This window comes from Myotis yumanensis, unplaced genomic scaffold (assembly GCF_028538775.1).
Source record: "Myotis yumanensis isolate MYYU_CA2020_CCGP unplaced genomic scaffold, mMyoYum1.0.hap1 SCAF_1, whole genome shotgun sequence".
NCBI classification, from domain to species: domain Eukaryota; kingdom Metazoa; phylum Chordata; class Mammalia; order Chiroptera; family Vespertilionidae; genus Myotis; species Myotis yumanensis.
The window spans coordinates 196,703,850-196,720,031 of record NW_027223752.1 but is presented as its reverse complement, the minus strand read 5'-3'; the positions used below and the strand labels follow the sequence as shown (position 1 = coordinate 196,720,031).

The 16,182-nt window shown below is 35.5% G+C and overlaps 1 protein-coding gene across 1 annotated transcript in view; it reads right to left on the bottom strand.

The window, feature by feature from the left end:
• Positions 1-395: 395 nt before the first annotated feature.
• Positions 396-16,182, bottom strand: part of LOC138995088 (sulfotransferase 1 family member D1) — a 36,318-nt gene continuing 20,531 nt past the window's right edge. The window contains exons 5-8 of the mRNA XM_070395460.1: positions 10,271-10,397; positions 6,274-6,368; positions 2,876-3,056; positions 396-593 (exon numbers count right to left, since the gene is read on the bottom strand). Of these exons, the coding sequence (XP_070251561.1) occupies positions 481-593; positions 2,876-3,056; positions 6,274-6,368; positions 10,271-10,397 (516 nt within the window). The 3' untranslated portion in view covers positions 396-480. The remainder of the gene's footprint in view (positions 594-2,875; positions 3,057-6,273; positions 6,369-10,270; positions 10,398-16,182) is intronic.

The following is a 16,182-nucleotide window of genomic DNA, read 5'->3' as shown; positions in this document are numbered from 1 at the left end:
GGAGGCAGCTGATCGATGTTTCTCTCTCATCGACGTTTCTAACTCTCTATCCCTCTCCTTCCTCTTTGTAAAAAATCAATAAAATATATTTTTAAAAAATTAAAAAAAAACTTTTAAGGGGATATTTTTGTTCTAATCACTCTATTTTGAAGACTCCCCTAAATATCTTCTTTGCAAGTTCAAAGATCCAGAAGTTGAATTTAAAGAAATAAACCAGGTAAATTTATAGATTTCAAACTTTATTTTATTGTTTAATCTTTAAGAATAGTAAAAACATTGTGGGAAGTAATTAAAAATCACAGAGTACTAATTTTTGATATGGAGACTTTTAAATTCTTTGGATATTCTATTATAAATCACCATTATTAGTAAATAAGGAAATACCACATATAAAGTTTTCTTTCACTAACTGTTTAAAGAGATTTTTTTATTTCTAATTTAAGTGCCAGCTAAAGGAGTTGGACAAAGAGCAGGTATTTCTTAGATTTCTGAACGAAACTGCAATGTAGACGCTTTCATTTTCTTTTCATAATCTTCTTCAAATTTCTCGTTTTGGGCTACAGTGAACTTATTCTTCCAGTCTCCTGAAATACCTGAAAAGAAACATAAATGGTAAATTTGAGATTACTGTCAAATTTCTACCTAAGATGAATTCTAATTTAAATTATCATGCTTATATTTTTAAACCTTCAGAATGTCTTATCTACTCCAAAACTCCATTAATTACCTCCTGCTCCACTCCCAGACTCCTACACCTTCTTAGTTTTCCAAAAATTCCATGCATTTTCCCTGTATCTTATATGAAGAAAAAACCTTTTTAAGTAGCTTCAAGAAATGCCACTGGGAAAATATCCAACATATTCTCTTTGACTTCAGAAGATTTGCTAACAAAAGATACAGAAAATGTTTCAGTCCTTTTAAGACCCATTTTCCAATGTCAAATGTAATTTATTTTTAAAAGTTCCATGATCAAGTAAGATTGGGAAATCACAGGGTTAAATGTAATTAAGCATATGTCTTTATTATAGGTTGCTCAATCTTCAAAATACTAACTGTACTTAAAACTTCAAAAGAATACATACAGGACACAGCATGTGCAATAAATATGTGATAAAAACAATGTCATTTTCATAGAATATCTCACAGGAGACACATCCAGAAGTTGAGTTTTATATTAAAAAAATGGAAGAGAAGATGTCAAAGTAAATTTTTCAATCTGGCCTGGGATTTCTGAACTGTGGCATTTTATTTATATCTCCACTCTTAACATTTGAAGCCAGAGGATTCTTTGCTGGGGAGGATGTGGGGTTGCCCTATGCATTGTAAGATGTTTATCAGCATCCCTGGCCTCTGTTAGAAGCCAGTTACACACCCTTCTCATGACCATCAAAAATACCTCCAGATGTTTCCAAATGTCTCCTGGGAGGCAAAATCATACATGCTTGAGAGTCAGATATCTCCAGCAAGACATCCATGGCATTCTTCCTAACCTTTTAAAATAAAAATCTCTAGAATGCATCAAGATACATTATAATTAAAGTTACCTTTAACATTCCCTTTATAGGTTCTCTCCAAAACTGTCTCAGTTTGTATTATTCTCGCTCTCCTTTATGGTAAGGAGATTTTACATCTCTGAAAATTGTCAAGTGTCATGTGATTCATCTTTGCCTCACTAACTTTGGGCTTGCGTTTTTTATATGCTTTGGCCAATGAAATTTGAATATGTGCAATATATACCAGATCTGAACTGAAGTTTTTAAAAGACATCGCAAGTTTCCACTACCCCTCTTGCTTTTCTTCTATACCATGATAGTGGTTGTATCCCACAAACAAGCAGTTGTATCAGCCTGAGCTTCAGAAAGAGAAAACACAAGAGGCTAAGCCAGTGATGGCGAACCTTTTGAGCTCGGTGTGCCAGCATTTTGAGAAACCCTAACTTAACTCTGGTGCCATGTCACATATAGAAATTTTTTGATATTTGCAACCATAGTAAAACAAAGATTTATATTTTTGATATTTATTTTATATATTTAAATGCCATTTAACAAAGAAAAATCAACCAAAAAAATGAGTTCACGTGTCACCTCTGACACGCGTGTCATAGGTTCACCATCACTGGAAGCCCATGATAGCCAATAAACACTGATCAGACTAAAAAAGTGCTGAGCAGAACTGCAGCAGCCACAAATGACCAACATCCACCAACATTAAGTGAAAATTAAATATTGTGGTTTTAAGCCATTGAGATTCTTTGAGTTGTTTGTTTTATAACAAAGCTAACATGTACACAACTAACAAAATCTCTCTCTCTCTCTCTCTCTCTCTCTCTCTCTCTCTCACTCATACACACACACATGCAATTCAATTAAACTCATATTTATCATTTATTAAATAACTATTTTTGTGCAAGATGCTAGCTATACATTGAGTTCAATTCTGAGGATGCAATAATTTACCATAATCATAGCAGCAACCTCAAGGAGTTGATACTTTCCCTCATTAATTTAGTATGTGTAATATCATATAAGCTTTTTACCTACCACAGCAACATTTCTAAGGAATGATGGGTAGATATCTAGATAATTCAGAAAAATAAAGGGCATTCTTCTGCTATAGCAATGGATGCCAAGACTCATGCTTATTGATACATAGGCTCTTGAATAAACATTTCTTATTAAAGACTTGTCTTATATGCTAATATTACAGCAATCATAGAGTTTCTTTGCCATAAATTATTTTCTCAAATGTTTTCAGTTTTCCTACATTTTTCTCTCAATCTCTTTCCATTTCTTATAATATTGCTCTCATTAATCCACCTATATTCTCTTTAATGTGACTAACAAGCACTACAGAAACTAGTCTATGATGTCCTCACCTTTTCTCATGAAGGGCGACACAGAATGATCCATATCAAATGATGGTACAGTCGTATAATTTGCACAGGGATTCTGCTTCATTACATCAAAAGAACTATGATAGATTATTTTATTCACAGTTTCCTCTGGAAGGTTTTTATCTAGAAATTTCAACAACTTCTGAATTTCACGCTTTGGATTCTAAAAAATTATAAAGACAACAAATTATTTCACATAGATATAGTCATGAAGTAGTTAAACACATTAAATTATGTTCTATATGTCAATGTGGTAGAGGAAATGATTTTATATTTTATCCATACTTTTCATTTTGCTTTCCCAAGTACATATCCTACTCTTGGTTGTATCTGCTAGAAGAAATTTTTTTTCCCAAAAAATACAAAGAAAAAGACTGAATCAATTCAACCTTTTACGTTAAAAAATAGAGTTAACCTGTAGAATAAAAGATGTTGATAAAGCAAGTTACTGTTATCATAAGATATAATTTTCAAAATCCCATAGTCTTTTTTTATAGCTAATATCAAGAATAGGTTACCTACTAAAAATTTTTGTAAGAATGAAATCCTTCTCAAACTCTTCAAAAAAAAAATAAAGAAAGAGGGAACATTTCTAAAGTTATTTTATAAGGTTAGCATTACCCTGATACCAAAGACCAGGGCAATACAAGAAAAGAAAATTAGAGGCTAACATCCCTGATGAGCACAGATGCAAAATATTCAAACAAAATTCAATGGTACTTTTAAAGGAACATACACTATGATCAAGTGGGATTTTTTCCTGCAGTTCTAGGATGGTTCAACATTTGTAAATCAATCAAAGTGATGCACCACATTAACAAAATGAAAGATAAAAAGCATATTATCATCTCAATAGATGTAATTAAAAAACTCTCAACAAAATGGGTATAGAAGAAACATATATACAGGGCATATATGACAGGTCTATACCTAACATACTCAGTGGTGAAAAGCTGAAAGTGTTTTCTTTAAGATCAGGAATAATTGTTAACTATAGTTAATAATATTATATTGTATATTTGAAAGTTGCTAAGAGAGTATATTTTAAAAGTTCTGATTACCAAAAAAATAATTGTAATTATGTGTGGTGATGAATGTCAACTAGACTTAATGTGGTGATAATTTCACAATATATACATATATTGAATCATTATATTGTATACTTGAATCTAATATTATGTTATATGTCAATTTTATCTCAATAAAAATAATAGATTACTTATCTCAGAGAGTTCTCATATAGTGGGAAAAAAGGATACTCTTTTTATCTTTCACACCTACATAGATTTTTTGATAGTATGAGTACATTAAGAGAAAGTAAAATAAAATCCTGTTCATTTTCCAGCATAAGGAAAGATGGGGAGGAGAAAGAGGCAACAATGAAGAAGAGAGAACCATTTGATGTATTTATTATGATTTCCCTTTTCTGTGCATCAAACTATACATAGGACAGCATGTTAGATACAAATGAAAGAATGGCACTCAGGCCAAAGAGTTTGTACCCTGCTATTCATCGGTGAGGTGTCCTTGGTGGTACAAACCAAACTGAGGCAGAGAGCCATAATCTTAGTGACCTGGTAAGATCAGGCATAAGGGCAATCTGAAATTTAGCTTTCTGGCACTACCCATCTCAATTCATGGGAACAGAACTAGAGTTTCTGTAGTGGCTCTAAAATAATCTATTTCTTGTAGCTAAAAAACTAAATTTGCTGCAAATTAAACACACAACTTAATTATTCTAGTGGAGGAATTACAATGAAAGTTTAATTCCCAGTTGTGCCAAGTCCATGATGTGAAGGTTAAATGGAAGAGTGATAAGGAAAGTGTGGACTGTTCAAGCTTGTAATGAGAATTTGGGGGTGATCTGATGACGCAAGGACTCTAGGACCCTTGAGTAACTTCGAACTTTTTTCTGCCAGCAGATATAGATTTTCCTACCATATTTGAAGAGATAAACTTCCTTTGCTGGAAGACTGTATTATGACCTCATTTGGGAATTTTCCTCCCAAGATAATGCCTATCCTCTTCAAGATCCACCCCAACCACTACTTATTGCTTCTAGACCCACAACTAGGGTAATAAATCACCATGATTCAGAGTCACAGGTGAAAAAAAAAATGTTTTAGATAGGATTCAGAAAAGTCAAAGAATTAGACTAAGGAGTCTGTCAGAGGGGGTCACCTTAGCTGGGTAAGGTGGTTTCCCAAGAGATGGTAGAAGAGATTTCCCAAATAAGAGATTAATGGTAGTCATAATCATCTAAAGGAATTCAGAAAAATCTAAGGGACCAAGATGAGGCTGAGTCAAGGCACTGGATTCTGAGCAATTGAGGCAGATAAACCAGATAGTCTATGGGGAGGGAGGTCAGTAGACATTGTTTCCAGGGATCTCAGCCCATCCTCATTCTTGTGATGTCTTATATAATTTACCCTTTGCCCCACACACATAGGCTCTATGTTAAAGAGAAAAGAGAGCTGTAGACAAGCTATTCGAGAAACATTCAATTTAAAGAAATGTGCAACATTTCTTAAATAGATTGTGTAAATAATCAGATCAAAATAAGTTTTTTATCAAATTAGGGAGTGAACTATTTTCCATGCTAATAATTAGACAGAAGATGAGAAAAAATCTAAAATAAATAAGGAAATTACATTGTTTTCCCATATGTTTGCCACTTGGGGAAACAATCATAGATAAATTAAATTTGGTATCTATGTTCAAGGAGCTTACATTAGAGAACAACAAAACATAAGTAAAGAAACACATACATAAAATAATTACAAATGGTGGTGGATGCTATTTAAAGAATAATAGCAGCAAAACAGAGTTTAATAGAAAATAATGAGGTAGATTATTTGACATTGTGGACATAAAAGAACTTTGTGGAGAAGTTACATTTAATTGAAGACATGAAGGATGAGAAGAAGTTAATCTGAAAATAGTGAGAAGAAATATTTCAGGTAGGCTCACTTACAGAGAAAAGAAATAATGGCACCAGAAGATATTGGAGAGATAGACAGGAACTAAATATGCTGAAATTCATAAATTACAGTAATGACTATTTCTCACATAGGGATAGAAGCCATTGAGAGATTTGAAACCTTTTTCAAAGATGACATATTTTTATTTAGGTTTCAAGATCATTCTTTCTAAATGGATAATAGATGCAAGATAAGATAGAACAAATAAATCAAGATAGTTGCCTGAACTAGAGTAGGAAGCAGTAGAGTTAGAAAGAGGTGAATTGCCCAAAAGATGAATTTTTCAAGTCAGAGTTAATAGTCATATTTATAGATCAAGAGGAAAGGAAAGTGTGATACAAAAAAGGTGCAGCATAGGTTTCCTTAAAAAATAAAGAAGAAATTGTGGTTGTTTCTTACCTCTTTCAAGTCTTCATAGAATAGGTAGAGGATACGATAATCTTTCCTTTTCTCCCACCAGCCTTTCACATGGTCATACCAAGAACCAAAAGACACTACATTGAAAGATAAAATGTTTGCAACTTAAAACTATTTACATGAAGTCAAGATTTATTAAGTTGTTAAATGTTATTCCAAGTGTAATTCAAAACAAAAGTGGTAAGGACTATATATTGCTTATTTACTAGTTCAAGAAAAAGATATGATAGTATAAGGGAGCTATATCAAATCACCCCTGCTCTCACTGAATTTACCATCTACTTAGAATAAAATACTTCTATTATGGGACAAACTGTGTTCCCCAAAATTCTTCAGTTGAAGTCCTAAACATCAGTCAGTAGTTCAGAATATGACTGACTTTAGTCATGGGACCTTTAAAGAAATAATTCAGTTAAAATGATGTCATTAAGGGTGGGCCCTAACTAATCCAGATGACTATTCTCAAGCATTGAAATCTAATGGAATTTGCCTTGCTAAATTTCAGCTTTTTTTTCTGTCTTATTTATTTTTTTCCACATGGGAATGTTTATCTTAATGGTTGTCCCACCATTATATTTTGGAAGAAGACTATCTGATTTCACAAGTTCACAGTTAGGAATTTTATCCAGAGAGGATTTTGCAACCAAGGTACATGCCCCTGACCAGAATCGAACCTGGGACTCTTCGGTCCACAGGCCAATGCTCTACCCACTGAACAAAAGCAGCTAGGGATGATTTATATGATATTTAGATGAGATTTTAGACTCAGAATTGATGCTGGAATAGTTTAAGACTTTTGGGGTTAGAGGGATATAGTGAATGCATTTTGAATGTGAGGACATAGATTTGGGGGACCCAGAAAGCAGAGTATTATGGCTGAATTGTGTCTAACCTGAAATTCATGTGTTGAAGTCTGAAGCCCAATACCTCAGGCTAATACGCTAAGTGTCCATCCACCCATCCAACTGGTCGCTATGATGCACACTGACCACCAGGGGCAAATGCTCAATGCATGAGCTGCTGAACTGCAGTGACTTGACAGTGACGGTTCTCGGGTGACGCTCCCCAAAACCAGAGGAGGGAGCCTGATTCCTAGTGTGGCACATGATTTCACCTTCGGCTGTGGGTTATGTTGTTGCTGGGGCACTGTGGGCCCTGAATCTGGTTTACTGCACACTTGCATTTACATTCCACACCCTGTACTACAGCAACTTTGCAGAGTGCCCTCTCGCACTCTGGGACTCCTCAGGGGATGTCAGAGAGCCAGTTTCAACCCAATCCCCGCAGGCCAGGCCTAGGGACCCCACCTGCCACAGAGACCCCACTCACTCAGCAGACGCAGGGGAGAGACTGCAGAAGGTTGGCTCCAGGGCGTGTCTAATTAATTTCTTTTCAATGCGCATGAATCAGTGTACCAGGTCACTAGTGTGACTATATCTGAAGATGGTGTCTTTTCAGAGGTAAAGTTAAAATGAGCTCATTAAGATGTGGATCAAAATCAGTCTCACCAAAATGTGCCACTCTGGCATGCAGGTTACATATTTCAAGCTAAAAATAATCAAGGCTCAGAGGCTCAGGAAGAAACTTTGGCCTTCCCCTTCATTGACTAAAAAAATTTAAGAGAGTGGACATGCTCCAGGAAGGGAGATATCATCATGGGATATTCCAGTTTAATTTGAATAAGGTATGGTGCAAGGAGGAACCTGGCAAAGCCCATTTCCTCAAAATCCTTCATGTGTCTCATTGCTTCAAGATGGCCCATAAACACTTGTTTACTAAGATCTCCTTGTACATTTGCCTTACTTCCCTGGTTTCTCCTCCTTGATCCAGAATGACATATAGACCTCATTTGAAATTTTCATGCTTATGTGAATTCCCCATAATGCAAGTATTAAAACTTTTGTTAACCTGCCTCATGTTCATTCTGCCTGCCAGAAGAACTAAGAGGGAAATGGGAAAGTTTCCACATCCCTGACAGGTCTTAATCCAATATAACCGATCTCTTTCTAAGAGGAGATAATTATAACCCAGACATATACGGAGAGAAGACCATGTGAAGACACAGAGAAGATGGTCATCTACAAGACCACGAAAAGGGCCTCAGAAGAAACCATCATGAGGATACCTTGATCCAGAATTTTAGCTTCCAATACTGTGGGAATATAAAGTTTTGTTGTTTAAGCCACTCAGTCTGTGGTACTTTGTGGCAGCCTTAGCAAATGAATACAACCTTTGGTAAATAAAATTAAAACTAGAAGAGCAAGATGGCAGGTAATAATACAGACAATAAGTGGTACAGATGTTCATAGCAGAGGGAAAAAGGGAGAGAAAAGCATAGGGATGGAGAGATGAAGAAAGAGCTGTGGTAGAAGTAGAGTGTATCTAGTTCTAAGAAGAGTTGGGCATTGATAATAAGAATGAGTAGACATTCTATGGAAACAGAATAGTCCAAACAATGGCAGGAGTAAAAAAAAAAAAATTGCAAGATGCCATTGAGATGTATTTGCTTTGAAAAGAGACTTGGAAAATGTTTATATGAAAATTAAAGTAGAGTTACAACCATGGGTATAAGTATGTTTTCCTGAAAGAGAAAATACACAGATAGAAAAGAAGAACCTTGAAGTTAAAATCTTCATTCAATAATTTTTAGTTTATAGAATTAAACTGAAGGAATGGTTAAGAAAAGAGAGTCCATTCATTTGCAAAGGCTGCCACAAAGATGAAAAAAAATAGATCCAGAGACAGAGAAGGATCAATCAGACCATCAAACCTCAGAAGGAAGGTAAGGGAGGGTGGGGGTAAGGGGGAGAGATCAACCAAAGGATTTGTTTGCATGTATATAAGCCTAATCAATGGACACAGACAACAGGGGGGAGAGGGCATGAGTGGGGGGATGCGGTGGGGGGACAATGGGGTGATAAGGACACATATGTAATACCTTAATCAATAAAGAAAAACAAAACAACTTTACAAGCTTTCCTTTAAAACTTTGAATAGCTATTGCCAACTTGGTTTCCATATAGTTTGTATCAATTTATCATCTCACCAAAAATTCATGAGATGGCTTGACTCCCCACACTCCCATCAACACAATGTGTTTATCTTTGTCAATCTGATAGGTGAAATATGGATGGCATCTCATCATTTTAATTTACATTTATCTTCTTATAAATATGGTTTCATATGTTTAAAGCTATTTGTATTTCCATTTCTATGTTCCATTTGGTTGGATTCTTGGTCAGTTTTTAATAGGAGTTTGATTTTATCAATTTACAAAAGCTCTGTATACATTAAAATTTATTTTTTTGTATTTCATGTGTTAAATATGCATTTGTACAGTTTGTCATTTCTATTTTTTGTTGACTTTTTTCATGCAGACTTTTAAAAAATACAGTCAAATTTGAATTAAAAAAGAAGAATAGAGTCCAAGAAATATGTATAAAATCAAAACAATACAATGACATACAGCAAGGCAGTAGTCACCAAGTACTAATGAAACAATGAGACCAAGGGCTTAAAAACCTGTGTGTCACCGAAACTGGTTTGGCTCAGTGGATAGAGCGTCGACCTTCGGACTCAAGGGTCCCAGGTTCGATTCCGGTCAAGGGCATGTACCTGGGTTGCAGGCATGTCCCCAGTGGGGGATGTGCAGGAGGCAGCTGATCGATGTTTCTCTCTCATTGATGTTTCTAACTCTCTATCTCTCTCCCTTCCTCTCTGTGGAAAATCAATAAAATATATTAAAAAAAACAAAACAAAAAAAACCTGTGTGTCATATATTTTCCAAAAGTCCTTAAAGGGAAGAAATGGCAATGTATTCTTTTTCTTCTATTGTCTCTCTCATGCATTAGTAGAGTGCTGAAGGCATATTAGGTTTATAACAAATACAAAATTTATATCTGAACTTTATATATCCTTGCACAAAAAAAAAAGACTTTTCATTATGAAACTCCATGATTAAAGTAAGAATTGGACTCACCCTTCCCAGTCATGAATTTACCCAAAAACTCCTCCCATGTACCAGGCTCTGGGTGCAATTTTGCCATTTGGTAGAAATAAAAATAGGACACAGCCACATCTTTAGCATTCCGTGCCACATAGACCATCTGTGGAAAGAGATGATAAATCATAATTTTGTTTATATTATTAAAAATATGTAAACTTTTGATTACCTTGACAGAATGCCTATTTTTCTTTTTCTCATTTTCTATCTTGGTGTGTATAGATATATCCTAACATAGAATATTGATTAAATCCTAATTATTTTAACACAAAGTCTTCTCATCTCTCACACCTCAGGGTTCTCTTTAGCCTTTGAAAAGACATCTCTTGAAATATGGAAAACCAAGTGAAATAAGAATTAAATATTAAATTAACAAAAATTGATATTATTCTAACATTTAGAATATTTTTCTGTATCATCACTTAGCAAAACTAATAAAAAACAGCAATTTTTAGAGTTGAAAAAATGTCATATTTTTCATTAAAAATGAAATACTTTTGGGTAAATTCAGTCAATAAAGATGAAACACTATTCACTCTATCCATGTTTATAATGATTATAATGAAGAGGAAGGAGAATGAGTAGTAGTAGGAGAAGAATAAAACAAACAAAAGAAAAACAGAGGAACATAATTATAAAGAATAAAATGGCAGTAAATACATACCTATAATAATCACTTTAAATGCAAATGGCTTAAATGCTCTAATGAAAAGACATAGGGTAGCTGAATGGACAAGAAAACAGGATCTATATATATGTTGTCTACAAAGGATCCACCTCATAATAAAGAAACACACAGACTAAAACTAAAGGGATGGAAAAAGATGTTTCATGCAAAAGGTAATGTAATGGAGTAGTAATACATTTATCTGACAAAATGGAATTTAAAATAAAGGCTATAAAGACATAAGGAAAGACACTGCATAATGATAAAGGAATTAATCTAACAAGAAGGTATACCCATTGTACACATTTATAAACCCAACATAGGAGTACCTAAATATATAAAGCATATTTTGATGGACTAAGGGAGAGATTGACAATAATACAGTCATAGTGGGGGATTTTAATACCCCACTGACATCAATGCATAAGTCTTCCAGACAGAAAATCAAGGAACAGCAGCCTTAGATGGCACACTAGACCAGATGGATTTAATTGATATCTGCAAAGCATATTACCCCAAAGCATCAGAATTACAGGATATTCATAGAACATTTTACAAGATAGACCACATATTAGGGCACACAATAAGTCTCAGTAAATTTAAGAAGACTGAAATCGTATCAAGCATCTTTTCTGACCATAGCAGTATGAAACTAGAAATCAATCACAAGAAAAAAACTGAAAACACACAAAGCAATGGAGGCTAAATAACATGATACCAAGCACTTAATGGGTTAAAAATTCAATTAAAGAAAAAGGAAAACATTCCTTAGAACATATAAAAATGAAAACCCAACCTAAAACATATGAAGCACAGCTAAAGCAGTCCTGGAAGGGAAATTCATAGAGACACAGGCATATTTGAAACAAGAAACATCTCAAATAAACAATCTAATTTTACATTTAAATAAAGTAGAAAAAAAAATCCCAAAATGATTAGAAGAAAGGAAATAATAAAGATCAGAGAAGAAATAAACAAAATAGAGTCTTAAAAAAAGTACAAATCATCCATGGAAACAAGAGCTGGTTCTTTGAAAAGATGAACAAGATTGAAAACCTCTAATCAGACACATCCAAAAAAAAAAAAGAGAGAGAAAGAGGACCCAAATAAATAAAATCAGAAATAAAAGAAGTAACAAATGACACAGAAATACAAAGGATTGCAAGAAAATATTACATACAACCGTATGCCAACCAAGTGGACAATCTGAACAAAATAGATAAATTCCTAGAAACATACAATCTTCCAAAACTGAATCAGGAAGAATCAGAAAATATGAATAGACTGATTACAAATAAGGAAATTGAAACAGTAATAATAATAATTAAAACAAACTCCCAAAAAACAAGTTCCTTGACTGGATGGCTTCACAGGTGAATTTTAACCAAAGAAAATTTGACACCTATCCTCCTCAAACTATTCCAAAAATCCAAGGGAAGACTCCCAAGTTCTTTTTCTGAGGCTAGCCTTATTGGAATTCCAAAACCAGATAAAGACATTACATAGAAAGAATATTATAGACCAATATCCCTGATGAACTTAAATGCTAAAATCCTTGACAAAATATTAGCAAACTGGATCCAGCAATACATTCAAAAGGTCAAACACCATGATAAAGTGGGGTATACAAGGTTAGCACAATATCTGAAAATCCATAAACATGATACACCACATAAACAAAATGAAGGATAAAATCACATGATCATATCAATACATAAAAAAGAGCACTTGATAAAATACAATACTCATTTATGATAAAAGCTTTCAGCAAAGTGGGAATAGAGAAAACCTATCTGAACATAATAAAGGCTATATATGACAAACCTACAGTCAGCATTATACTCAATGGACAAAAACTACAAGTGTTTCTCTTAAGATAAGGAACACCAGGAACAACACAAGGATGTCTGTTTTGCCACCCTTATTCAACATATTACTGGAAATCTTAGCCACAACAATCAGGCAAGAAGAAGAAAGAAAGTTGGGGGCAGGTAAAAGAGGGATAAATGGTAAAGGAAGGAGATTTGATGTTGGTGAACAAACAATAGAATATACAGATAATGTATTATAAAATTATACATTTGAAACCTATATAATTTTATTAACCAACTAGTGGCTCGTTGCATGAAGATTCACGCAATAGGCCTTCCTTCCCCTGGCTGCTGGTACCAGTTTTCCTCCGGCACCCGGGACCCAGGCCTTTGGTCCAGCCACAGCAGCGAGGCTTGGCTTCTCTGCTCCGACTGCTCCCAGCCCCTCCTTTTTTTTTTTTCCAGCTTCTTGAGCAGAGGCCAGGGCTGGCTGGAAGCCTGGGTAGCCCCTGGCGACCCAGGTCCCCAGCCACTCCTTGAGCGAGAGTCCAGGGTCATCAGGAAGCTTGGCTTCCTTCATTTCTGGGAGCAACCCAAGCCTCCTGCTCACTCCAGCTCCGTGGCCACTGCCATCTTCAGTAGTCTTCACTCTTCACTCCATGCCTGTGTATGCAAATTAACTCTCATCTTTGTTGGGTTAATTTGTATAGTCACTCTAATTGGCTGGTGGGTGTAGCAGAGTGGTGGAGTGATGGTTAATTTGCATGTTTCTCTTTTATTAGTGTAGATGTTACCCTAGTAAATTCATTATTTTATATATGCTAATTAGACTGGACATCTTCCGAACATTCTTCTGGACATCCTTCCGGACACAGCCATGGTGGCGGGGGCCAAGACAGAGGCATTTAGGAGCAATCAGGTCAGCAGAGGAGAGCAGTTAAGGAGATAGGCTGACAGGGGAGAGCAGTTAGGGGCAACCAAGCTGTCAGGGGAGAGCAGTTAAGCACGACCATCTATACCAGCAGTTCTCAACCTGTGGGTCATGACCCCTTTGGCGGTTGAACGACCCTTTCACAGTGTTTGCCTAAGACCATCCTGCATATCAGATATTTACATTGCAATTCATAACAGTAGCAACATTACAGTTATTAAGTAGCAACAAAAATAATTCATGAGGAACTGTATTTAAAGGGCCAGAAGGTTGAGAACCACTGATCTATACTAATATACCGGTAATATGCTAATTAGGCCAGATGTCTTCTGGACAAAGCCACAGTGGCAGGGGCCAAGGGAGAGGCAATTAGGTCCTACCAAGCTGGCAAGGGAGGGCAGTTAAGGGGTCAAGCTGGCAGGTGAGAGCAGTTAAGGGCTACCAGGCCAGCATGGGATAGAAATTAGGGGCAACCATCTATACTAATAAAAGGGTAATATGCTAATTAGACTGGGCGTCTTCCGGACGTCCTTCCAGACAAAGTCACAGTGGCGAGGGCCAAGGCAGAGGTGGTTAGGGGTGATCAGGCTGGAAGGGGGTGCAGTTATGGGGATCAGGCCAGCGGGGGGATGGCGATCAGACAGGTAGGCAGGTGAGCAGTTAGGAGCCAGCAGTTCCGGATTGGTGAGGATGCAAGCCGGGCTGAGGGACAGCTTCCTGCCCTGTGCATGAATTTCATGCACTGGGCCTCTAGTATTTAATAAAAGATAAGACATATAATTATCTAATCAAAGGACTTGTAATTTAGAGCATAGAGGAAATATTTACCTTAATAATAAAAAGAAAGAAGCCCCTATAGTAAGTAAAAGGTAAAAAACCTTGATAGATACTTTAGAAAAAAAACACAAATAAATAACACAATGGAATACTACTCAGTCATAAAAACAAAAAAGAAAGAAAAATTTTATCCTTTGTAGTAGCAGAGATGGGGCTGGAGAACATTATGCTAAGTGAAAGAGCAAGTCTGAGAAAAACAAGTACCATACGATTTCCCTCATATGTGGAATCTAATGAACAAACTGAACTAACAATTAAAACAGAAACAGTCTCATAGGTAGAAATCAACTCACAGCTGTTGGGTGTAGGTGGGGTGGTACTGGGAGAGGAACATGGAGGGATTTAGCAAAAAAATAAAAAAGAGAGAAAGAACTCAATGTGGTGATTGCTGGTGGAACAAGGGGTTGCGGGAGGTGGAGGAGTGCATAGGGGGATAAATGGTGTTGGAAGGAAACTTGAACTGGGGTGGTAAACACACAACACAATACAAATGTACAGATGATGTGTTGAAGAATTGTGTACCTGAAACCTGTATAATTTTAACCCCAATAAAATAAAGGAAAAATATCTAAGCTATGTAAATGTTCTTAATGTAATTATCATTATAGAACTACAAAGTAAAACCACAATGAGATGCCACCAGACATTTACTAGTATGGCTAAAGTTAAATAGTTTTAGTTATATCTTGTGTTGATGAGGATGCAAAATAACTTCAACTTTTGCATAATTTTGTTCAATGTTTAAATTGGTGCATGTGATTGAAAAGATGTTTGAAAAAATCTACTAAAGATGAATCAATGCATACCCTAAGATCTAGCCATTCCATCCCAATATATTTAATCAAGAAAAATATGTATATATCAATAAAAGACTTGTATAAGAATGTGCAATATTTTCAATGCTGGCAACCAACAACTACCCAACTATCCCTTAAAAGTGCCATGGACAGGTAAGCTATGAAACAGTCACATATACATAATGAAATGCCTTACATCAGTGCTTCTCAAATTTTAGCTTGAATCAAATTCACCTGGAGGTCTTATTAAAACTCAAATGGCTGTAGCCACCCCCATTGTTTCTGAATCAGTAGGACTGAATTGGGCCTAAGAATTTGCATCTCTAATGAGCTACTTTTCCTCAGGGTACCATGTTTTGTGATCCAGAAGGCTACATTAAACAAAATAAGCATGATGAGAATTGATCTCACCAACACTATGTTGAATGAAATAAGCTAGATATTCAAGATTATATATTTTATGATTACAGACAAAAAAAACTCAAACTAGCTCATGGTGAAAACTTTCTGGATAGTGGTTATTTTGGAGACAGGGATTCTTGCCTGGAAATGTACACAAACAGAGCTTTTAGGGAGCTGGTAACATTTAATTTTTTGGTTTTATGGGTATACTCACTTTGTGAAAATTCATCAAGTGCATTATGATGTATGCACTTTTCTCCCTAAATGTTATGCTTGAATTAAGATGATTATTAAAAAAAATCCTAAAACAATTCCATAAATATGTAACGTATATATTATAAATTATATATAATTATACTAGTGGCCCAGTGCAATAATCTCTGTATGGAAGGGAGGGTGTCCCTCTGCCCAGCCTGCACCCTCTCCAATCTGGGACCCCTCCA